Source organism: Protopterus annectens, chromosome 7.part1 (genome assembly GCF_019279795.1).
Source record: "Protopterus annectens isolate FY-2018-M chromosome 7.part1, PAN1.0, whole genome shotgun sequence".
In the NCBI taxonomy this organism is placed as follows: Eukaryota; Metazoa; Chordata; order Ceratodontiformes; family Protopteridae; genus Protopterus; species Protopterus annectens.
The window spans coordinates 427,079,157-427,106,382 of NC_056740.1; the positions used below are offsets into that span (position 1 = coordinate 427,079,157).

The 27,226-nt window shown below is 34.9% G+C and overlaps 1 protein-coding gene across 1 annotated transcript in view; it reads right to left on the bottom strand.

The window, feature by feature from the left end:
- The window catches only part of STAB1 (stabilin 1), a 2,761,215-nt gene that overhangs the window by 2,230,619 nt on the left and 503,370 nt on the right, over nucleotides 1–27,226 (bottom strand). Inside the window, exon 14 of the mRNA XM_044078505.1 lies at nucleotides 26,947–27,009. Coding sequence (XP_043934440.1) covers nucleotides 26,947–27,009 — 63 coding nt within the window. The remainder of the gene's footprint in view (nucleotides 1–26,946; nucleotides 27,010–27,226) is intronic.

Genomic DNA, 27,226 nt, shown 5'->3' on the forward strand with positions numbered 1-27,226 from the left:
AGACATACAAATTTGTTTTTAATTATTGCTCTTAGTTGTGTAAGAATTGGTGAGTAATTCCAGTTTACTTTCAATAACTTACACCAGTCAGATAAAGGCAAGTCAATATATTTCAAAACATCTCCTACTTTTAGATTTTTAATTAAAGGATAGTTTGTTAAGTTCAAAAGTTTATTGTCCAATAATATATTTGGGTTTAGATGAATTGGCTGAACATGGTGCGAGATCTTTCTAGTTTACACATTTTGAGTAAGGTTTGGAAATCTCTAATCTTTTGTTTAAATACTGTAGATATATTTTTAATAAATAAACTATCCAGAGAGATAAAGGGAATAGCTTCAGGATTTAAATTATTAGAAATGACATAATTATACCATAATTTTATCCATAAAGAGTGATTTGGATAAGAAGTGTTATTGAATTTAGAGATAGTAAGAAGTTTATTGGATGAGACAATCAAATAATAGAGATAAAGATTAGGTAAACCCAAACCTCCCTTGTCCTTGAAAATGCCAATCTAGAATAGGAAATTCTAACAGATTTAGGGAACCATATGAATTTTGCCAAAGCTTTATTTACAGACTCAAAAAATTTTTGAAATTATCTGATCAGATGATGAGAATTGGTAAAGAAATTTAGGCAGAATATTCATTTTAATAATGGCCACCCTTGAAAGAAATGAAAGGTTTAGATGCTTCCATCTGTCCATATCAGACAATATAGAGTTCCATAATTTATTAATATTATTTTGAAAGGAAGATTTATTATTGTGTTCTAAGTTGATTCCTAAATATTTTATATTATAAGTAAACTGAAAATGATCGTCTGGAAACAAAAAAGATTTGTGTGCTAAATGATTTAAGGGAAAAATATGAGTTTTTTGTAGAATTTAAAAGATAGTTGGAAACCAAAGAAAAATAATCAATAGAATTCATTATTTTTCTGTAATCAGATAATGGAGTTTAAAAGTAGATTACTAAATCATCCATAAAAGCAGAGAAATGAATATTAGTATTAAGAATTCTAGGGATGTTATGAAAAGTATTTTGAGTAATAAACAATAGCAAAGGTTCTAAATAAATGTTGAAAAGAAAAGGGGACAATGGACAACCCTGTCTTGTTCCTTTAGTGATCTTTATCGGAGCAGAAAATTGACCATTAATGTATAGTCTAGTAAACATATTCTTGTATAAAACTTTTAAAAATTTATAAAGAATAAGGGAATATTAAAACATAACATAGTTTGAAATAGAAAGTTCCAACATACTCTGTCAAAGGCATTTGATGCATCTATAATCAAAGCATATATAGGGTTTGGATTTTTCTTAATGAGATGAAGTATAGTCTCTAAAGATAGAGTATTATCCCAAGCATGTCTCTGAGACATAAAACCTGATTGATCTGATGAGATAATTGAGGGTAAAATCCGTTTCAATCTGTTAGCCAGAATAGATGACAGAATCTTAATATCCACGTTAATTAAAGAAATGGGTCTATAATTTACTGGGTCAGATTTATCTTTATTATTTTTAGAATTAGAATGGTTTTGGATGTGTTCCAATGAATATCTGAGATATCATTAACTCTTATATGATTGTAAACTTTAAATAGAAAGGGAAGAACTACCAATTTGAAAGTTTTGAAAAATTCTGGAGTAAAACCATCAGGTCCCGGAGATTTACCCAATTTAAGATTATCTATTGAATCCGAGATTTCTTGTACCGATATAGAGGTAGAAAGTAGTTTTTGCTGATTATCATTAAGTTTAGGGAACTGCAAAGAGTCTAAAAAGAATTTTGAGTGATTATCTTTAACAGAATTAGAAGAACCTGAATATAACTCAGTGTAAAGAGAGGTGAAAAATTGAATAATCTCTTCATCAGTATTATATAATCTGTTATTATAAGATAAAGATGTAATATTTGGATTTCTGAAGTTAACTTTAATAATTCTCGCTAACAATTTAGATGGAACCTGGGCCCACTCTGAATATGAAGCAAGTAGCTTTTGTTCAGCTAAGGAGAGGTTATTTTGGTGAAGCAGAATTAAATCTTTCTGACAATCAAAAATTTGTTTTTCTAAAGTAGCATCATAGTTCAGACTAAGATGATTTTCCAACGAAGAAATTCTTGATTTTAAGAATTCCTCTTTCTTAAAGTATTGTTTTTTGAAAAAGCAGCTTTACTAATAAATAAACCTCTTAATCTTGCTTTACATGCAGCCCATTGTATGTCATAAGGAATGTCTGATGATTCAAGACTATTCACCATTTCATTTAGGATTTCTGAAGCTTGTTTGCAAATATCTTCATTTGACAATAAGTTATTATTTAAGGTCCACTTATTAAACATAGTTTTATTTTTGATATTGGGTTTTATGTTCAATTTTAGTGAAATTCTTGAGTGATCCGAAAAGAATCTGGGTTCTGTAGTAAAGTCCACAATATATTTTGAAATATAATCTGAAATTAGAAAGAAGTCTAATCTGGACCACGAATGATAGCACTTAGAATAATAAGTATATATATCATTCTTGTTTATACTTTTAACAGTGCGGAGGGATCTATTAAATTATATTCTGTCATCAAATCATTTATAGCCAGAGTAGATTGAAGATTATAGGTGACAGTGGAGCGAACGATCAATTACAGGGTTTATAACTGCATTCCAGTCACCACCCACTATAATATGATGATCCTTATAGGATGCAAGAATATTGTAAATTTTAAAATGAACAAATGTTGTGAAATACATGGGCCATATAGATTTAAAATGAAGAAGGGTTTGTCCACACCATCAATAAAAGCGAGAAATAGGCACCATCTCTCCTCATCATCAAACTTATCACCAATAACACTCCCAATGAATTTTGTTTAATGATTATAGCTACACCTCTGGAGTTAGATGAGTCACCTGAAGCTATAATCTTTTGATCCATTTTTTAACTCTTTATTCCAATCAATATGTGAAATATGGGTCTCTTGAATAAAACAAATGTTAGCCTGTGATTTAAAGATCATATGAAATAATAGTGACTTTTTTGCTTTATCTTGAATGCCTCTAACATTCCAAGAATCTAAAATTATGTCAACAGGCATATTCTACAAGTATAATCATTATTGATGCTATAAAAGTGAACTCAAGGTGCAAATCCAACACAACATTAAAAAGAAGAAGAAAAAAAATAAAAGAAAAAACAGTCTTTAAGTATTCAAGCAAGTCATCAAATAACATTTGTTGAAAAAAAAAAAAAAAGGTTTTTCAAGAACCATGAAATGTATAATAATAACCTTTATCCTAACCCTAGTGCCTACCCACCAATCCCCCTGTGATAAAGGAAAAGCAGAAGAACATAAAAAAAACATTGTAATTATAGATAATAATAACCTCAAGTTAGAATACAAATTACTCAAAGGAAGCCTAACATAACATAAAGTCCGAGTAATACTACTAAAAATATATACAAAATTAACTAATTTCAAGACGTCCAACATGCTTAATCCCTACTTCTAATACTAATCTAAAGCTCCTATCCTTAAATTGAAATTTATAGTGATTAAATGTATTTCCTCAAGTATTTCAAGAGAAAGAGAAACAAGTAAATAATAAATAAATCACACTCTGCTTAACTAGAACACTCTATCATAAGAAGTAATACAATTAAAACTGAAAGATATGTAAGATAACATATATAAGTATAACAAAACCAACTGGTAACATTATAATATAAGTAAATAAGCATAGCATTACTGAACTAAAGATAATAGTCATGCACTATCTACTGAACCTTCTTTAGTACTTTAGTGATAATTTCATTAATCAACATGACCATTAGTATGATAAAAGCACTAATACCTGTAGAATGAGTATATAGTTATAGTTCAAATAAAGCAAAAAACAACTACCAAGCAACCATATCTCAAAATGAAAAACAATTCAGTCTGGAAATGCATCTATTAACTAGATAATAGTAGTAAAGGAACTATTCAAAATGAAATATTATAAGCTGTAAGGTTTTAACACTAGTTAATATACATGAATAAAGTATAATTATATTATTAAATAGTAACTTAAACAGCATCATATATACTGGACTGAATGTACAACAATGTGCATACATATAATTTTAAATCTACTTTTTGAATATTTTACTAATGACTCTGTTAGGTTATGTAGCCATACTATTCTTCTAAGCTATAGATGTAACATAGCAAAACAGCATGAAAAGACAAGGCTTTTAAAGTAAACATTTTGAACATCTAATTAAAACAGAAACAAGCAAGCTAAATGCAGTAAATCTAAGGGCTTAAATATATACAGGTAGATTCAGCTAATCATATTAAAGATAGTTATTTCAAACCTTTCAAATAAGTAAAGGCTTTCTTAAACATAAACTACTAATCATAAATATCACATCCAGCCTCTGAGAAGAAAGAGAGCAGAGAATAGAAAGAACATGAAACTTTCATATGAACAGGTATACTTTGTAACATTTGTCAAATTAAACACTTCAGTATCATATAAAATATTGTATGAAAAAATATTCTGAATAGGAAAATATGTTAATTTCTTTACACATCCTTTAGAATTTTAATATATAAAACTAACCTGTTCATTTGTTTCCAGAAACATTTTCACTCTGCTTTATGAAAGTAGCAGCTTGCTTTGAAGTCATGCAGACACACTAAAAGTCACTGAATATATTATGTGACATGAATCTGTTTAAATTTAAAAAGCAACCTTCATTTATGAAGAGAAAACACTTTAAATAATAGCCAGATCTATTAAAAAGTTAGCACTATTGAATACTTGTTGAAAACGAGCAGACTTGTGTATTTGAAACTGTCCTTCTTTCCTCACAAATGATGACATCACCATCCATCTCAGAGAGACTGTAGTGTGCATGTTCATGCAGAGCATCAGCTGGAACTCTGAGGGAAGATTTTCTTGCTAGAATGTTGAGATGGAATGTTTTTCCCTCCAAAATCATTTAGCTTACACAGAAGGCTGTAACTCAAAAGCTTGTAGTAAAATTAACATATTATCTATTTACACAGCAAGCATATGTGAGAGAAAGAGAAAAAGTAAATACAGCAATTTAAATGCTTCTATTAATCCACACAAATCTAACAAGCATATATCCTGTCACTGCACACTGTCACACCAAATCCATCATGTGTAAATTACATGACAAGTTCTTAAGCTAATATAATTATGTCACACCAGAATTACAAATCATGTAACACAAATACTGTCAGAGTAAAGAAAAGAAAAGATCAAACCTTATTGTAGTTCTTTAACAGTAGAATATTAAGATACAGTGTCAGGAAGCTTTTAAATGTTTTAAGAAAAATGTCTTTTGCATCTTTAGGATCTGAACATACAAATCTTTTGTCATTAGCTGTGAAAGACAAGGTATTAGGATAAGCCATTCGAAATCTAATCCCTCTTTTTATCAAGTCAGCACAATAGGGGCTAGTTTTTGTCTATTTAATTTGATCTGTGCAGGAAGATCTTGAGAAAATGATAGTTTGTGAGACTTCCATATGAATTGTTTCTTTGTTTTAGCAGTTTCTAGGATCTGGAAAGTGTCTTGAAAGTTTAGTAACTTAGTATAAATTAACCTTGGTGTGGAAGAATCTTGCTTTGTACGCAGTGCTCTGTGTGCTCTCTACAATTATAGATTTTGAAGAAGCTTCACAATTTAACAGTGTTTCAAAGATATTTTTAGTCACAGATAACAAGTTTTTATTGTCATAAGATTCAGGTAAACCACGAATAATGATGTTATTTCTTCGACTCCTGGCTTCCAGATCCAATATTTTAGCTTGTAAATCTGAAATAGTTTTATCTCTAGATTTAAAGTCACTTTCCAATAAGTCTGTTTTAACCTCCAAAGCTAAGATTTTATTTTCAATAGTAACAATACTATCGTTTATTTGCTTTAAAGATTTACTAAAGTCTGCAAACTGTTCTGAAAAGTTTTGTATAGCACTTTGGATTGGTTTTAATGCTATTTTTAGTTCTTCTAAAAGGAAATTTGAGTCATTTAAATCTTTATTACTTACTTTAAAAGTTTCTGTAGGTTGTCTAGATGATTTCAGTCTTTTGAACCTGAATCTTTTCAGGAGAGAGCATTGAAGTATATTTGGCCTTTGTAGGCTGAGTCTCCATGGAGTCAGATTTTGTAGCCATGCCCAGAAATGGAATGCAGTCAACAGGATACCAGGAACCAGGAACAGACTGGAGCAGTATGAGTCCCAGCAGCAGAGAGACCAAGAATGTTCTGAGGTAAAATAAATCCCAGGATAATAAGTCCAGAAGAAAAAATAATCCAAATGCGTAGAAAAAGATTTATAAAATCTTTTAGTATAAAAATTTGAGGAAAAAGGTTGATATAAAGTTGTAAAAAAAACAAAAGTTAAATAGCTGTGAGGAGCTCAGAGAGTAAGGACTAGACTAGTCGGCGGCCATCTTGGAATGCCCTATAAAACCCATATTAGCAGCATGTAGATAGATATATTAAATCTGGATTTTTTAGTTAGTTATTATAGTTAGTTATTTTATTTATATGAATATGGCCATGGAATTATTTGATTATGATATCTAAATTAATTGGTATACATCTTTATATAAATACATCTGCATATTTCTATGTGGTTTATGACTGCATTTGTTATCTATTGTTTTTATCCTATCCTATACTCTAGGACTGATGTGTTTTCAGTAGTCCTGGGCATCTTGATGCTTCACATTTCATTTTTATTTTTATTTTCATCTTTATTAGATATACATTTTAGTTAAGTACCATGTTTATATGTATATATATATCTATATTTATATAAATTTTCATCTTCATTCAATTCATATGCATGATGATTTTGTATAAATATATTGGCATAAAAAGGGGCTTATACATACACATTTACCCTAGTAATATTGAGTTCTACCACACCCTGTTGAGTTTGTTGAATGGATTGGTTAATTAATTGAATAAGTGTTTTATGTAATTGATTGATTAATTTGTTGGGCTAAGGTATATAAAGCATTCATATTGAGTCTTTTTGTAAACCTGAGGAAGCATACCTATTGTACGTGAAAGCACTTGTTTTTTAATAAATTCAGTTCATTTTACATCGTGGAGGTCTCCATTTGTTTTGTTCTGTAGCTGTAGAAGTTACAGATAATTAGTACAAAGCCTGCTTGAAATTATGAACTGCAATCAGCACTTGCTTGTATCTGTATTAGAAAAGTACCTTGAAATGTAACACTGTATAATAGACGCTTGTAAACAGATTAATGGTCACCAAGGCCAGGTTGTTTTTCTGAAAGGTTTCTCACAAATCTAGTCATGTCAGCAGAAAATCTGAAGTAACATCTGCTGTTGAACAATACTGAAAGTTGTGTTTGATTATGTCAGCTTAGAAGGCCATGTCTTGTAAAACAGTATAAGAATGAACGTACTTCCTGTTAGTAGTTAGACAAATCCTTGTATTTGCATGCTTTTGTCTCCTTGCTGCAAGTAAATTAAAGTGCCTTAACTGAACCTTACGTGTATTGGTCTTTGAAGTTTTTTTTCCTTTTACAATATGTTATTATCATAAATAAAGACATTATTTTCCAATATGATTTCTATAAACATGGCAATGAGATCTATTTTTTGATCTGTATATTGACTATGCTTTATTAAATATTGTTTAATGGCTTCAACTCCTATAGTATTAGGAATGATAGTAAATAAAGATTGTATATCTAGTGTAACAAACAGCATATTAGATGTCATTGCTGTTTGGCTAAAATGTTGATATAAATCCAAAAGAAACTGCTTTGTATCTTTAAGAATATACTCATTCCTATCTATTATGGGTCTCAAATGTTTTTCAGCATACAATGAGAGAGGCTCGGTACACCATCCACCTCCGGAGACAATTGGTCTCATAGGGGGATTTGTACTATGTTTACCTATCTTGGGTATTCCTTGAATACTTGGTATCAATGGGTATTCAACCTGTAAAAATGTTGCCAACTCCATATCTATGATATGAGTATCTAGTAATTCAGTTATCATGCAGTGTAACTTCTGTTTAATTTTATCAAGATGCTGTTTGGTAATAATATCATAATACTTATTATCTGAAAGCATAATTGTGTGATAGTAGATTTTATCCATTATCACAAGAGGTCCACCCTTATCTGCTGGTCTAAAGACAATGTTATCATCTAATCTTAATCTATCTAATGCTTTTCTTTCATTGTATGTTCAGAAATTATATAGAAAAACCTTTAATAACTTATCAGAAGAAAATTGCTCATAGACATCTACTTCTACTATGTTATAGAATGTCTCTAATAAAGGGTGATTCTGTGGCACATAGTCACTTAATTTCTTCAAAGTCTGTCGACTATCACATCTATCATTGCCATATTGATATCTTAACATCACATTTCTAATGAACAATTTGATGTCTGTAAGTACATCTGTCAGTTTACTATTTACAGTGGGAATAAAGGTCAAACCTCTATTCAATACACTAATTTCATCATTGTCCAAAACTTTGCGGGATATGTTCCAAATTAAGTTATTTTCTTCTGATTCCACATCTTTTTTAGTGTTTGACCTGGTTGTCTCTCCTCTGATAACTTCCGCTTCTGCCGTCCTCGACTGGCAGAGCGGTCTCTCTTGTCTCCCTTCCCAATAGTTATTGGGAGGGGGAACTGTGGAAAACCATCTGCTGGTGTTCATTATCTACTCTCACTGCAGGTTTGCCATTAGCATAGGTCTTAGGACGTACTGATGGCATCATATTCACTTGTGGAACAGTCATTGTTTGTAACATGTTGACTAGTACTCAAAAGTAAAGTATTTCCAACCGTAGTACCTAAAGATGTGGTAACGTTATCAGAGACAATAGTCTGACTACTGACATTCAAATTCGATCATTCTTGAATATGTGTTACATTTGCAGAAGAAAGGCATGTATCATTAGTATTCTGCTTGCATGGTTCAGAACCATGTATTTGCTCCACTTGGTGTGGTATTAGTGGAGAATCTACTGAACCAATATTGTTTCTACTTGGCAAGTGCCTAAATGTAAATACCGTTCTAGGCCAAGTGAATACATGTGACGATCAAAAATCTCGAACATCTCTATCAATTTTATTTCTCTTTTGTTGTACAAGTCGTCTTTCATAGATGGATATGCCATCGAGTATGTTGGAGATGGCATTATTCACTTGCATTTCTGGAAATTTTACATATAACTCTTGTTGTTGATTCAATACAGATTCTATTAATTCTTCTTCAACTGGTTTGAAAAAGTCTAATAACAATTGAATATATTTCCTGCTTAACTCTAAGTTTAACTTTTGCCATTGAGTAAGCAGTTCCGGATATTGATTGCCATATGTGGGCATTTTTAATACTCGCAAGCCTCTGGGTATGATATGTCTTTTAAGGCACACCTCAAAATGTTGGCGTTGGGTGGAAAGACGCTTGAGTTTTAAAAAGTCGACTTCCAATTTCTGAGTTGCTATCTGCATTTGTTCAACCATTTCTATTGGGATATTGTCAATATTATCGCTTCCTTGAGTTTCATAGAACAATAGGGAATTTACATTACTCCTTAAACATGATAGCAGTTTAGTCTTCAGGCATTCGCCCCTGTCAGAGATAATATACAGTTCATTCTCACTTGTCTTATTACTTGAATGGAGTCCGTGAGATGTGTTGACTTCAACAGTAGGATCAATGGTTTCTCCTCGTCGAGTGGAATCATCGGGTCTATAATCCAGTTCAATGTTCTCAATTGACTCAGCCATGTCACCGTAAGGTATGTAAAAAAAGATAACTGCAAACAACAATAAAATAAGCATTCCCAACGATGTGAATGCCTCTCTGCTTACAATAAAAAATGCTGCAACAGTTCCAAATAAAATAGCTGAGAGGTAACCAAGGCATTTTAGTAATTCAACCATAAACTGTCCACCAGATAAATGACTCGTCAGAGTAGTAGAAATAAAATAAAATCTGTATTTATTCCGTATACAAATGGTAAGCGCTTTCACAACAGCTTCATCAGACCGTTAATATAATTTTTCAGCCAAATTTTCCACTATATTGCTGGTGTATTATTTAAGTCAAGATTTATTGGTAGATATTGTAGTTATTTACATAGCCGTCGGTATCCAAGTACATTTATTGGTTTTTAAATACATTTCTGATGGCTGTTTTGTACTTCCGTTAAGGTTTTTAAACTGCATGAACGTTATATTTTCATGACCATCAAAGTATCCGTCTATATACTTTTGACTAGACTCTGTCAGTCGGAAGATTTAGTATATATGTATTTCTATGTAGGTGGTGCTATATGAGTTTATAACCATGAATTTATAATCCTGGCTTTAAACTAGACGTGTTAAATAATAGATTTTTGTAACACTTTATATGAAGTGTTAGTATTAAACGCCAGGTTTTTATAAGTAGGAGGGTGATACTTTTATGGATCCCACTGCACTGGCTACACATAAGATACTATGTATGATGCAGCAATAGTAACTTTTATAAATGGATAGTAGTATTAGCTTTAGCTGTTAATGATAGATGTTTGTAACATTAGACGAGATGGTGGGATTAACGCCAAGATCTCAATAAATTCTGGCTGAACATATAATATTATGTATGATGCAGCAACAGTAATCCTTGTTAGTGGACAGCAGTATTAGCACTTAGTTTTTAACAATAGATGTTTGTAATATTAGACGAGGTGCTGGGACTAGTGCCAAGACCTCAACAAGCTTGTGGCTGATGTTTGTACACATGCTACGATGCTGACTGCATATATAATTTTATGCACAATAAAGTAATGCCACTTTATAAAATGGTCAGGGGAATTAGATATGGATTAATATTCAGCGCTTTGCAATTATGCATTACTATTTAGTGAATATTTGTTTTTAATGGCATTTTATGTATTTTTTATTTTTGCATGATGCCATTTTAAAATGCTGATTTTTAAAAATGTTGATTTATATTTGCTACATATACTGCCAATAACAGAAGGTAAATGTTTATGAGATAACAGCTAATAAGTTACGTATTATTACTCAGTAAATGTTCATTGTCTATGGCACTTTAAATATATATATCTTTCTACATTTGCCGTTTTTAAAAATGTTGAGCTACATTCGCTATAGGCACTGCCAATAACAGAAGATAGTAGCCACTCCTGTAATGTCTACGATATAATAAGAATATTGGTTACAATAACTTCTGAGTGATAACGTATTTAATGTTTTTATAATATAGCAACCATAGGTCTCTTTAAAAAATTTAATTGATTGATTAAGGTTAGCATGTGATGTATATTTAACAGCTTAATGAGATGTTTCAAATCTTAACAGTCTGATGAAGCTATTGTGAAAGTGCTTACCATTTGTATATGGAATAAATACAGATTTCATTTTATTTCTACTACTCTGACGAGTCATTTATCTGGTGGACAGTTTATGGTTGAATTACTAAAATGCCTTGGTTACCTCTCAGCTATTTTATTTGGAACTATAGTTCTACTGACTTTCAAAGTACAAAAGTTGATAACTCAATACTACAGCAAAACTATGTAAAACTCATCAGATTCAACAGAGAACTAGTTCTCCCTAAATATTAATATACATATATTAATTTATTATTAAGATCTCTCTCTTCTACTAGATTTCTATGAGTTGAATAGAGGGAACAGATAAAACATAATTCCCCCATCCAATATGTGCTTCAAGAGTAAAACTGCAGCAAAATATTTTCTAAAACAGTTTGCAGAGACTGAAGCGGGTTTCCTTCTCACTGTCTGAGTTGCATTACTTTCTTCCACAGTCCAAGTAAAGCTTAAGTCTTTCTCTCCAGCAATAACTAAAGACACGCACCCCAATATATTACCCTCTGAAATAATGTGCTCTCTACTTCAAATGCTCATAGTAACTACCTCCATAATTTCCCTACTTGGGGGTACAGATCTTCTGATAATTATTTTTGCATCAATGCCTTTTATTTACTTGGTATATGAGTTGCTAAAAAAAGTTGTCCTATGATCCTGGGTTTGATTTCCTCAGTTTCCATTTGTCAGTAGTGTAACTCCGAGCAAGGAACTTATTTAGACAGATCCTCTCACATCAATTCTGACAAGCAGCATGTTTTTCTGCTGGGATTATCCAGTCAAAAAATGAGTACCCTAGGGGCTAACTTCAGCATCCCAGTCATCCATCATTTCCTGTATTCTGGTGTGATTTGGCTTAAATGACTTGGGCAGCCACTTCCCTTACATTCCTGAGAGAATAGAAGGAATGAGAAGCTATTGCTGATGGCCAGCTAGGAATAAAGAGTTTTGAATAATTTAAGTACACAGCCAGTAAGGACAATGCAATAGCAGTACATAGACTACAGATACATGTTACCATACATCACTCTTCTAATGCCAACTCTTACATAAATTTCAGTAACTGGCTAGTAAATGCACTGCCAGGATGCCAGGAAAAAATACAGAGGATCTGAAGTAAAATCATCTATAAAAGGTGAGGAAAAACCATGGACTGGGAAAAGTACTGCAGCTGTTCAGCAAAAAGCAGTGCAAGCTCCAGTCATGACTTCTAGTAACCTAGAGGAAAGCATAAGACAACTGCAGACAGACCTGGTTAAAATAAACAAAACATTGATGGAGTATATCAACTCAAACAACAAAAGGCTAGAAAAAATGGAAGAGGCTTTAAAAATATATATGAGGTGATAAAACTGCAAAATTGGAGGATGAAGTGAAGAAAACACTAGCTGAATATGAGATTGCTCAAGAAATTCAAAATCAGAGAATTCAAGGACAGAACATGTAAGGAAAACTTGAGATTTTTAGCTGTACCAGAGAAGCTGGGAGGAACAGACTGTATTTTATGAAAGCACAAATAAGCATACTGGACTGGTATTCCACAGCAGGGGTTGTTAATTGAAATGGAACATTATGTGTATGTTCCAAAACTGGCTAAGAGAAGGCAATCGAGACCTTTAATACTAAAGATGCAATCTTACCAGCAGAAACTTGATTCTGACAAAACTATGGCAGAATCACAAAGTACTAAAAGTGGGAGCAAATTTATTCCACTATTCAGGGAATATTGAGAAGTAGGTATGAGATTCAAACTGCTGTATTCAGCTATCTTCAAAATATTCTTCCCTGAAGGGAAAAATCATTCTTTGATGAAGTATATGCTAAGAAGGAAATCAAAAAGTTTGTCCAACAAAAAGTGAGCTGTGAAACAAAAGGAGATTTTGCTTCTTGTTCAGCTGGTAATAAACACCTCAGACAGACTGTGTCAGTGAAACCATTTCCAGTGAGTGAACGGAAAACGCTGGAGAGAAGGTGGGCTACACAAACGTTGACTGGAAAATCGAGAGTACATTGGAAATGAAGCAGAAACAGGATTTGGAAGAGGGAGATGAACAGGAATAACACCAGTAACTTGAAAATGGGTAAATGTGGGATTACAAAACAATAGTTATATTTTTGAAATGTGTCAGGACAAGAAAATCAGGAAATGTTGGAATGTTTTAAATTTTGCTGGACTTTTGGGATACTCTAAAGCATATGCCCCACTTCATGCCATTAATGTTCTGAGAAATAATTGGGGGAGGAGAAGAGGAGAGCAAAAGTTAACTGTAAGTAAAACATTTTTTAATAGTACTATTTTTATAGTGCATGATTTTCTTTGCATGCTATAAAATAAAGTTTCTCAGTTATTTTTAAGTGCAATTGGGATGCTGCTGTAAACAGGTGTCCTGTGTTTTTTTTTTCATTTTTTTCTTCTCTCTTTTACTTGTTCAGTTTTAAGAAATGTAGGCACAGCAATGCAACAAAAAAAGAAGAGAAGTCCAGTTAAAAGAGCACGACAAAAGAAAAAATAATGTGCTTTTCTTATTCTTGCATGTGGGAATGACTGGATTAAGGCTCTTAGCTTGATGTAATATGTTTTAAGAAAAAACAAGTAAATGAAAAAGAATATTGAATATTATAAGGATTTTTTGTAGCAAATAAATGTATGCTTAGTAGCAATTCTAAATCTGGTCCTCCATAGAGACAGTCTGATAAAGAGAAATTGACTAAGAAATAATGTTCTCTGAAAGCATTCAGGTGTTTCCCCAGCTGTGAGAGCTATAAAGACAAGACAAAACCAGAAATCACTTAGTAGAAGCTCAGGATGCACCATGTGTCTTAGCTTGGATAACCTTTGTTTTAAGTTAACTCAAGTCAGTGACTATGGCTAAACTAATTTCTATTTGATAAAGCGTTCTGGCTAGTAATTGAGTTGTAATTTGTATTTGTCATATTTATGAGGTAGTTGGTTGATTGTTTTATTTTTATATTTATGTTCAATATTCTTAATTTTAGTAGAATGATACACATTTTCTACATTAGGATTTACATTTTAATTGTTTGCCTTTAAGAAATTTAAGGTGTGAGTTATGTTGTAACAGGATTGGTTAAAATGCTCACCTGACTCTATTTATACAGATTTCAAATTTACTATACTGTTTCTGAAAAAGTCTGCTTATCAGGCAAATGAAAAGTGCTTCAATTTTAGTTCAATAAATGCTTTGTTGTTTTATACTTTGGCAAGTTGTCGTGGCAGAGTTTTACTTCAGTGACTATGGCTGTTAATTTGAGACATTTGTTCCTATTAGGAGGGTAAAGCATCAATATTTGAAAATGTACATAGTTTTGAATGTTAGTGTTAAGCTAATAGGATTTGGGTGGGTATTAGGGGTGCGTTTCTGTTTTTGTCTGAGAGCTTTCAATAAAAAAAAAGTTTTGTAAGATGCGACTGTGATGACCCACCACTGGACCAGTAATCAAGGAGCCTCAATCCTCACCACTAGGAACAGTGGGAGATGTACACTGAAAGGATAATAGGTATACACACAGTATTTTCAGATGCAGCTCTCTGCATCAAGTGCAATTATTTGAAGAGCACACAGAGACCACAGTCAGTCCGGGGCTGGTTTTTCACTCTTTCTTCAGATCACCAATAACACTTCCCACTGGTGCAGCTATAGAGTTGAGATTTCAGCTGAGTGGCCTAGCCAAGACCTCCAGCACCCTCTCTGTCCAGACAGGGCTTTGTGTCTCTGCCCAAGTAGCTTACACACACACACACACACACACACACACACACACACACACACACACACACACACACACACACACACTTTAAGGTTTGATTTACACACACATACAAACACACACACACACACACACACACACACACACACACACACACACACATACATGGGAAGGGCTGACACAGGTTTGCTAGCTATTCCCCCTTTTGCCCACACTATAAGGTAATTATTGCCACCAGTCAACTCCTTATCAGCTACTTTAAGGCCCTTAACAAAGGGTGTGCAATCCTACTGTGCAATATTAATATTAATACAAATAGTAGTTTGACCAAGAGCAAGGTTATTTGGAGTGGCCCACACAGTGTCACCAAATAGATATGCAAGCATTCTCAAAATTTAAATATCCCTACAAAGATCAGCCACAATGAAAGGTTTAAATATATTTAATAATAAATAATAAAAGAACAAGTCAATACTAAATATATATTCACAGTGACATCAGAGTTCAAAACCACAGGAAATATTTAAAACAACATAGCAGGACAGTCTCAAATAAATAAAGAAAAAACATCTAAACTAAGCTTCACTATATTTCTGACTGTTTCAAAGAGAATAACTATACCCTAGTTAACTTACTTACAGGAACAAGGCAAATGTGGTGAATGGATCTTTTAGTTGTTGTCAGGTCAAAGACAATACAGAATGCTCTGTCTCTCTAAGAGACCTCTCAAATTAATATTTCAAATATTACTGCTTGGATAGCTTGCAGAATGACCCCCTTTACACTGCTGGATGATTGGCAGTATTTAGCATCTACCTGTGAAAATACATAGACCTCAGATTTTTGGCAGATGCTGGACGTCATAAAACAATTACATTCATCATGCTTTTGGAGGTAGCAATTAGTTCACTCCAAAGACAATATAGAAAGCTTCTCATCACAGACTCTGTGTCTCCAGGCCAGCCTATAAAGTAATTTATTTTCAGTTATTTTTCTGAGGTTAACAACCTGTATTCCAGTTTCCACTTTTAAAATATATACATTTAAACAGTTGCAATACTGCATGTACATTTCTGTTCTTTTCCAGTAAGGTACACTGTGGTTACATTTTAAGCACAAACACTTTATAAAATGACTTTTTAACAAACATGTCTGTACCAGCAGTTTGATATACACATGACATACAGTTTTAATACATTTGGAACACAAGCATTTTATATAAATCATGTTGATATCCCAACAAATGACGTACAATTATTTACAAAATTTCAAATAGCTGTGCTGGCAGTATCTCCTTTTGTCACAAAAACATAGGCTTAAATGGATATGACAAGAAACAACTGTATAGAAGTTCAACATATCAGTGTATGCATGTAGCACAAAAGCTGGAACTAGACATTTAACAAAAAAGTGGGAATAATAGTTTTTTAACACAATGATGCTTTCTGTAAGGTCTATAAATGTCAGTGGTCTCACAGATCACTACTCCTTCTTTATTGTGTTTAACTGTATTAAAAATGTAGACTGCAAATACCTATAGTACAGGAGTCATGAACATGTAACTTTGATAAAAAAGGTTTTCAGGATGGTTATTCAGCAGAATACCTGGGACAAAGAAAAAGAGGAGTACTTATATTAATTGAAAAAAGAGCTCCAATAGTGATAGAAAAGGATACAAAAGATAATAATGGTAGATGTGTAGTACTAAAAGGCTACTGGCAAGGGAGGAGGATTATTTATTTTATTTATTGACATTTGTTAACTAGGTTAGTCCAGCTGGGCTTGTAACCCATTTTCAGTAGAGACCAGTGGAGAAAAGCTCCAGAACGCATACAGTTTACAGAAAAATATAATTTTACATCAAGAAGTATGGTAGAAATTAGACAATAACATTAGAAATATATAGCAATAGTAAGGTCAAGCACTTGGTATTTACAAATCATAAATGTACAGAGTAGCAATATATTTACATGTTTACAAACAAGAGTGTAGTCCAACAGTAGTGAAATAGTCATTCAGAGTAATTATCTAAAGTAGAGTGCACAGAAGTAAGTACCTTTAGAGGGGGTACTAATCTCAATGGAGTGAGACTGAGAACAATAGTAAAATAGGAGGGATGAGTAGAGACTTAAGTTGGGACTTGGCAAGGACAGATTTTGGAGTTAAACAGATGAAGTTTGCATTTTTTTCCCTGTAGTGAGAGGGGTGGATGATAGAGCAGATATCTCTTGGAAGTTTATTCCAGGCTTGGACGATGGAATATTTATATAAGAGTTTACCAGCAGTTTTTGGGGGTTGGTAGATGTGTAGTAGTTGCTGATTTGAGGTACAAAAAGTCCTAGAAGGAGTATATATAGAGATGAAGGAAGAGAGAGCAGGACAGGATGATGGTTTGCATAGAATAACTTGTAACATTTGAAGCTGAGATAGTAGTAGTAGGTGGGGGAATTCTAGCCAGTGGAGAGAATTTAGGGCAAGACAGTGATGTGAATTGTAAGGTGAACTTGTCATAAATCTGGATATCTTATGGTAAGTTTGTTGGAGTTTGTTTTGGGTTGTGGTCTGAATGTTTGTGAGTACTGGGGCAGCATATAAAAGGGAGGGGAGGAGAAAAGCTTGTGCAAGGGAGAGTCTGGCATTAGCTGTTAGAAATTTTTTGTTACAATATAGTAGACTAAGCTTCTGGATTGTCTTTTTTATGCATTGAAGGCTGTGCAAGTTAAATTTGAGTTCATCAATGATGACTCCAAGGAGTTTCGTATGGTCTTCAGGTTGGATAGTAGTGTTATTAGAGGAAGTACTAGAGAAGGTGGGTTTTAGGTTAGTGAGAGTAAGAGTTTGGTCTTTTTAGGGTTAAGGATGATTAAATTGTTGGACAACCAATGTTTTGTGTATAGAAAGGAAAGTTGAGTTAAAGTGTGGAGTTTGGAGAAGTTGTTTGAGATGGTGATAACAGTCGAGTCATCCATGCATTGGAGGAGGGAGGATTGTTTACAGGATGTGTACAGATCGTTGGTAAAGACGTTGAAGAGGAGGGGACCTAGGATGGAACCTTGAGGTACCCTGGTTGTAACAGGTATGAATGGAGAGAAGGAGGAAAGCCATTTAACAGATTGCTGCCTGTTGGATAGATAACTGGAGAACCAGGCAAGGGAGGAAGAAAGATTAAGATTGGCAAGTTTAGATAGTAGTAGGGGATGGGAGACTGTATCAAAAGCTTTTGATAAGTCCAGGAATACACAAAAAATGAGTTTGTTATTATCAAGGGCCTCAGCAATTGTATGTGTGAAAGATAATAAGGCTGTGGTTGTGCTGCGTTTGGGATGCAAGCCATGTTGAGTAGGAGTGAGAAGATTATGCTGGAGAAGGAAGTTAAGTAGTTGTGAGTGGATACATCTCTTGAGAATCTTTATGGAGCGGAATAGTTATGTAGGATTTCCATAGGGTAGGGACAGTGGATTCTTGAAGGGATTGATTAATAAGAATAGATATTGGGTAAGCAATCAAGTCAGCTGCAAGTTTAAGGAAGGTAGGAGGTAGATTATCCGAGGAGGGAGAGCAGGGTTTAAACTTTAATAGAAGAGATCTGATGTAGGAGGTGGGAACAGGATGTAAGGAGTATAGATGTTTGTTTGAACAGTTGGGAGGAGGAGGAGGCAGAGAGTTAGTATTGCATTTGGATGGAATGAGTGTTTGAATGGCATCAAGAAAGTGTTTATTGAGGAGAGTAGCAGTCTCTAGAGGGGATGTGTTTGGGTAAGGGCAGGGGTTTGAGGGGTTACCTGGAGAGAGTATTCTATTTACAGTTGACCAAAACTTCTGAGAGTTGGCTTTGCTATTGAGTTGAGCTGAATTATAGGAGGACTTTTTGTCAATATAGGCTTGTTTCTTAGTAAGATTTCTGAGATGTCTATAATTTTGATGCAGAGATAATTCCTTTGTTTTGACCCACGATTTCCAAGCTCTATCTCTTTTGAACATGAGGGACTTAGTTTCTTTGAATAGCCAGGGAGCATAGTTAGATTTTATTCTGATTTTCTTTGCGGGAGCAAGAGAGTTTAAGGTATTTAGGAAGATGGTGTTGAATTTATTGACCGCATCATTGAGAGGGATGTGTTTAAGGAAGGATGAGTCTGTAGAAGATGGAATAGAGTTGAATTGGTCTATATTAAAGTTAGAGAGTTTACATCAATCCCGATAAAGGTGGGATTTGTGGGCTTATGTGGTGTATCTAAGGACAGAGGTGGGGAGATAGTCACTGAGTTGGTCGGGTAGGGTAGTGGGGTTGTGGTAGTGGTGAGGGGAGTTGGTGAGTATCATGTCAATTATGGAGCTGGTAAAAGAGTTTTTGTAGAGGCGGGTGGGGACAGATGTCAGTTGATGGAAACCGTGCAGGTTAATGCTAAGTTGTGGAGAGTCAGTTTTAAGTTTGGACCAGTCAAGGTTGACATCTCCTAAAATAAGGGTTTCATAGGGAATATTGTGGGAAAACCAAAATAGAATATTCTCAAAAGTGGACAGATTGTTCCCAGGTGGGATATAGACAGAGGCGACAGCTAACCTCTTGTGAGGATTGAGATGGCAATTCAGGATGATTAGTTCAGCAGGGTGAAAGTCAGGGATGGGTGTAAGGAAAGGTGAGAGGTTAAGATTATTGGTGTGGAGGATGGCTACACCACCTCCTTTTTTTGGGTATCTATCAGAGCGATGGATATTATAGCCTGGTGGGAGCATTTAATTATTAGTGATGTGTGACTTAAGCTAAGTTTCAGATAAGGACAGTATGTGAGGGGTTGTATGGGCTATCGAGGCATGGAGATCAGTGATTTTGTTGGTAAGGCTTTGAATATTTAAAGAGTAGATAGAAATTTGGATGGGGTGGGTTTACTGTAAGAGGCTGGGATGGTGAGAGGTGATTAGTGGGGGAGATAAGGTAGAAGGTGAGGAGGGAGTATTGCTGAGAGGAGTGTAAGAGGGGCCAGGGTTGGGGAGGATGTCCCCAGAAGTGAGTAGATTATTAGTGGGAAGAGAGAGCAGAGCAATATATAAAAGTAGTTTTTGTAGCTTGGGTTTAGATTTGTAGGAAGGAGGGAGACTATGCAATCTGGGTGATTTGTGAAGACAGGAGGTTGAGAAGTTGAATAGGGCTGGGGAGATATTAAAAAAATAGGAGCTGGATGAGTTTTTGTGCTGAGTGAGGTGGGAGAGCACAGTAGTGGATTGGGAAGGCGTGAGTGATAACAGGTTAGAGCATAGAGAGGAAGGAGAACAGTAGTTATAATAATAAGGCATTTCATTTCACAAGGTTTGTATAGGGGTAGTAGATTAGGTCTGTTAGTTGTGGAAGGAAGTGATGTAATTCAGGTTTGGCAGGAAGTTGTCTGTTAGTGGATGATGGGGCAGGAAGGGGTGGGAGTGGATGGTATAAAGGAAATTGTAATGGGGTGGGTGGGAATGGGGGTAGGGTAGGGGAGTGGAGTGAGCCAGAGCTTGCGAGGGTGAATGGAGTGGGTAGAATGGGGGCAGAGTAGGAGAGTGGAGTGAGCCAGAGATTGCAAGGGTGAACGGAGCAGAGATAGCCACGAGGTGGACCTGGCTGTAACAATGTAAAAGAAAAAAGAAAAAATTATCAGCTAATTTCTGCTAGCCAGCACAGGTCAATGCTGTTGAATAGTTTTTACAGTAATTTCCATGCACTGTCAGCACAAAGTTTAAGTTAGTTAACCTACTTTCAAACTCTTTCTCATTCTTTTTAAGGAGAATGAGCTAAGAAAATAGAAGAATCATACTTTTAGAGGGGAGGCCAAGATAATATTACATTAAAGGCAAGGAGGAGTCTAGGTATCTAAGGGGGGTGAGTGGTGTGCATACCACCAATTATAAAAATTGCAGAGTAGATTGTTTGGTCTATTGAAAAATTATTAAAGGACATACATTTATTTAAAAAAGTCACAAAGGACGATGTTTCTTGCAGACAACGTTTTCAAATGCCAGAAGGTGGTAAGCCTTTAGAGGGGCAAGTTATCTCTGAGCAGAGAGTGGGAGCTGAAAATAAAGAAGAGGAGATCCTTAGTGAGAGAGAGGTCCAGGAGCAGTGAGAAATGGAAGATGCACAGAGTTAAATGAGTTACTGCAGTAAAATGAATATGAAATTCCAGGTTATGGTAAATAGATAATTCAAAACTATGGGACAGCGTTTGTTTTACACTGGCATCTATTATCATATTCTACCTAAAACTAATACAATGGAGCTTAAGGAAATTCTGGGAGAAGTAATCAGCTTTCAGCAAGGAATATTACTTGTAGGTAGGGACTGGAATTTGATTTGCAGCAGTGAAGATGTGTTTCCGGGACCCAGAAGGGGAAGTATAACAAAGGAAGGTAATCATGTGATGAAAATGGGGATATATAACCAATCTACAGGAAAGTTCCTAGGAATAGATGGTATTCCTGTGGAAGTTTGGAAGCTAGGAGGGAAAAACCTGATAAAGCTCCAGAAGGTTTTGTTTAACAGTATTTTAATAGGAGGAGAGTGCCAACATCCTGGAAAAAAGCAGTGGTAGCTGTAATACCTAAAGAGGGTAAAGATCCATCAGATCCAAATTTATTCAGGTCCATTTCAATACCAAATCAGGATTATAAAGTGTTTATGTCTATAATGGTGAAAATAGCAAAAGTGATACCAAAACTGATAGATCTGGATCAATGTGGTTTTGTGGAGGGGAGGCAAACATTTGACAACATTAACAGAACACTGATGATCCAGAGGGAGGCAGAATGTAAGAAAAAAAGAAACGGTCACCAAAGCCGTAGATGAGGGTAAGGTGGTACACACAGCCTATCTAGATCTCACCAAGGCTTTTGACACCATCCCCCACTCTGGAATTATAGACAAACTCACTAAACTAGGTATAAATCCCTATGTCACAAGATGGGTTACCAACTGGCTCACTGACAGAACCCACACTGTGAAAGTAGCAGACTCTAAATCCAACTTCAGACCAGTGACAAGTGGAGTACCACAGGGTTCAGTCCTAAGTCCTCTCCTGTTTGGTGTCTACTTCTCTGAAGTACAGGCTAATACAGAAGGTCTTTGGCTAACAAAGTTCGCAGATGACTGCAAACTAGGAGCCATAATCAAAACTCCTAACGATGTGGACATCCTACAAAAGGGCCTCACTGAGACAGATGCCTGGTGCCAAAGCCATGGCCTCAAGCTCAATGCCAAAAAGTGCATTGTCATCCCTTTTGGTAAAAACACTGTACCCATGAACTACCACATAGGCGGTAGTCTACTTAACACTGAAAGTCTCATAAGAGACCTTGGGACACAGGTGGACAGTAGTCTCTCCTTTGATAATCATATCACCACAGTAGTCAGGAAATCCTTCTACATGGCACACCTCATCACAAAATGTTTCTCATCCAGATAAAAAGAGGTCATTGTTACCCTCTACTCGTCACTCATTAGACCCATTATAGAGTACAATGCCCCTTTTGCTATGTACCTCACAAGACATCTACGACAACTGGAAAGGCCTCAGAAATACCTCACAAAGAGGATTACTGGCATCAAACAGATGCCCTAAGCAGACTGTCTCAAAAAACTCCAGCTTTACTCTGTCACATATCGCCTACTCAGAGTCGATCTCTGCCTAACATACAAAAGCTATGTCAAACCCAGAGCTGTTGGACATGCTCCACGTAAAGAAATCCCAATCCCTCCAAGCTACATGCTCTAGGGACCTAAACCTTGTCACCACAATAAACAGAACATGCTGTAGGGATAGATTCCTGTCCCAGAGACTTCCCATACTCTGGAACAAACTATCTATCTATATCAAACAAAGCTCCTCATTAGCACTCTTCAAGAAAAATCTTGATGATTGGATGGGAGATAGGAAATTCACCCCGGGGATCACTTCTGTGACTCTGCTTGACAAGGGCACAGGAAAATAATTTTCTTGGGTGGCAAAAGCCAGGGTACCATTTGACTAGGCTTATATAGGCCCTAGGGCCAATAGCCTAGTACCTACCTATGAACCTATGAACACCACTGTTGCTGGTGGGTCTTGATACAGAGAAAGCATTTACTAGAGTAAGCTGGGACCTTATGAGCAGAGCAATGGAATAATTTACATTCTGATACAGTTAAAAGTTTGATTAGGAGGATATATAAGGGATCCTCAGGGGAAACCCAAAAGCTTTGCTGTTTATCATTTTAATAAAAGATTGAATGTCACTGTGATCTTTTTCTCTTTTGTTTGTGTTGGATTCTATAGAAGCACAGTTTACAGCAGTGGCATTTTTTGTTTTTGCTGAGCACAGGAACCAGGCAGGGGTGTCCTCTTTCCTTTTTGTTACTTGTATTATATTTAGAACGACTGGCAAAGAAAATAAGTGATTCAAAAATTCAAGGATATAATTGGTATGACAGTCAAGAAAAGCAGGCTCTGTTTGCAGGTGATATTATTTTATACCTGATAAAACCAGAAAAGGACATTACAGTGTTCTGGAACATTTTGAGACAGTTTCAAATATTTTCAGGATACAAAATTAATGAAGCTAAAACAAAGGCAATAGTGGTAAATTATGTACCCACACACAAATTGCTTCAGCAATATCCATATTTATGGGGATGTGATAAAATGAAGTATTTAGGAGTATGGATTAAAGGATATGTGGGAAAAGACTAAAAAGATAATACAAAAACTGAGAAGTTGGAAGCTTTGTTATATGGATATGGATAGTAAGATACAAGCAGTTAAAATGTTTTTAGTCCCTTTTGTCTTATACACAGGTCAGACATATTTTTATCAGCAGAGAAGAAGTTGTAGTTTGCAATAAATAAAGATTTGAAGGATTTTATCTGTGAGGGGAAGATGGCAAACGTCAAGTGGGATAAAGTGATTCCTCTAACGGAACAAGGTGGATTGGGATTATCCAATTTGAAGGGGTATTTCAGAGCTACACAGTTATGACTTCTATACATAGAAGCAGAAACCTATAATTCAAAGTGAAAAGGGATGATGATGAAACAGGGGGAAGCTCAAAAAACAAGGAGAGACTGGGATTTTGGATGCAGGCCTTTAAGGAGAATAACAATAATAATAATAATAATAATAATAATAATAATACAAAATATAATATCCATAAAGTAGCAGAAAGTATTCTAAGAACTAAGCTGACACAGGAATAGAAAAAGGAGATTTTGCCAATAGGGGTGACTGAAATGAGGGATACAGACAATAGACAAGACGGAGCTGGAATTTATTGGAATAAACTGTGAAAGGAACCAAGGTATTGGGAGAAAATAACTAGAGAGGGAAAGGTAAAAGAATGGGAAGAGCCAAGAATTTATTTGGACTGCAGGTTAGAGATTGTCTTCCCTATCAAGGATTGATATCAGAGAATAGGCAAAGAGAAATAAATAAATGGATTTTAAATGAAAGCCCAGCACAGGCAGAGTTTTTAGATGAATCTAGAACAGAAGTTGCTGTTAAAAAAAGAATAATTAGTAGAGCATATAAAATATTGCATGATAACTATAAGAATCAATCAGAGGAGGTTAAAAAGGAATGGGAAGAAAGATTGGATAAACAATTCACAAAGAAACAATGAGGGAATAGATGTATGTCTCCCAAATATGCAATGAAATCTACAAGATTTAGGAGCTTTGCTTGGAAATGTTTACATAGATATTTTTATACCCCAAGTAGACTCCAAAGGATTTTTCCTCAGGTAGACAGCACATTTTGGAGGTGTGATGGGGAAGAATGATATAATTAGGAACATATTTTCTGGGAGTGTAATGAGTTAGCAGACTTTAAGGATTCCTTGCAGACTATTCTGTCAGAGATACTGGGTCAGCAGATTGATGTAACTAAGAAAATGATTCTTCTGAGCTATGATACAGAAATGGAATTGCCTAGACATAGTAAGGCCTTGATGAGTCTAATTATGGTGGCTGCCAAAAAAGCAATTACTAGAAACTAGAAATCAAAGTCTAAAGCAACTGTACTAAAAGTAGTGAATATAGTAACAGAGATAAAACATCTGGAATTGGGATCTTTAATACAGTCACTCTGTGTCCCTAAATGAAGTCCCTCCACCCTTTGCATGGCCACTTATTCCTGTCATGCTGCACTGTTTGTGAATCCCAGAGTTAATGTGCACAAAACTTAAAAAAAGAATAAATTAGATTATTGAAATACAGAAGAGAATGATAACAAGACATCATTTAGCTCAGTTTATTGTACTTATTTTAGATGCACTGTAAATTTCAACAGCATGTAATTATGAGAATTTTGTACATTTATATAATATGCATTATATTCAAGTATGTGTAATAGAATCTATTGTAGGAATAATGATTAAACAAGTGAACCAATGTATATACATATATTAAAATATGTTCAGTATTAATTAAAAAGTGATTGATCCAAGAAAACTATTCACGTTGCTTAAAAACAATTATACTGAAAAAAATTTCAGCTTACTGTTGGGTTGTTTGATTTTGGGCGGCCACGGTGGTGCAGCAGTTAGCGTTGTCACCTCACAGCAAGAGGTTCTCCGGTTTGATCCTTGGCTGGGGTGCCTTCTGTGTGGAGTCTGCATGTCCTCCCTGTGGTCATGTGAGTTTCCGCCGGGTGCTCCGGTTTCCTCCCATCTCCCAAAGACATACTGTAGATGGATTGGACACTCTAAATTGGCCCTAGGTATGAGTGTGTGCATGTGCATGTATGTGCCTTCTGTGGAAGGTTGGGCACTGGCCTGGCAACTTGACACCATAAAAACTCTACTGCCAATCATGAGCGGACAGGTGATCTGCTGTGGCGACCCCTAACCGGGAAAAGCCGAAAGAAGAAGAAGAAGAAAAGGGTAGGAACAAATTACATAACAAAAATGGGAATTGTGCATATAATGCATAAAGGGACGGAATGAGGATTATAAGAAGGCATTTGAATGAGCTATGTAATGTTTGACTGGCAATGATTGGATAGGTTATATGTGATGTTTAATGTTTGCAACTAGAATTATGTCATTATGGTCTGTTTTTATTTATATAAATGTGTGATTGCCTGTGTCATAAGTGATAATTTAATTAGAATGTTTCTTGTTTAAAAAAATATTAGACAGATCTGTATTCTGCATAATGCTACCCATGTAGCCTCTAACAGTGGACAGCCAGGGTGTTGTAGAAACCTACAGTCTCCCATTCGGAAGTAACATGAAGGCTCTGTTCACGTACCACTAGCTCCATAGTTAATACCTTGGAGGCTTAAGTTTGTTTTTAGACAGAATCCCCTGGCACTGCATTCAAAAAACAAAACTTATACACTAGCATAACCAGTGAATATCCAGGTCATTACAGATGTATGCTTCTGATGCCTTGCTAATGACAGAATTTGATGTTTTTCATATATATAATAACTGTTTTGATTATGTTTGTTTCCCTGTTGCTGCAGGGAAGATGTATATATATATATATATATATATATATATATATATATATATATATATAAGTGTACATTGGGTACCCATACTGGATGCATCCTAGGGTGCTGCAACTACCGGACTGGTAGCTAAGTCAGCATTTGAAAACAAAATTCATCACTCATAATTAAAATAACTCTTCAGTCCCTGAATAACATAACTATCCATGCATTAAAATCATTTTCAACACATTAATTACCACTGTTGAGGTTCATAGTGATCACAAATTACTTTTATTGGTCAATGAAATAATTATACACATTTTTTAAAATTAGAATACTGCACTCCCTTACCTCTATCAGGGTCTGAAATCGTGAAAACTGGTTGTTTTTGCTAATAATTCTTCCAACAGTCTCCTGTAAATGAACATAAGTTCAATAAAATAATTATCATTACCATAATATTTATTTAATAATTTTTAACTGGACTAATCTCCCAAAATCTTTACAAGATAAACTCGGAAGAAAAATTGCATAACACAAGCCTAGGGGCATTGTTATGTAGCAAACCTGACTGGCATATTTGTTTGGAGCAAACAAACGGTGCCTGGAAATAAACTAAATGCATGCAGTG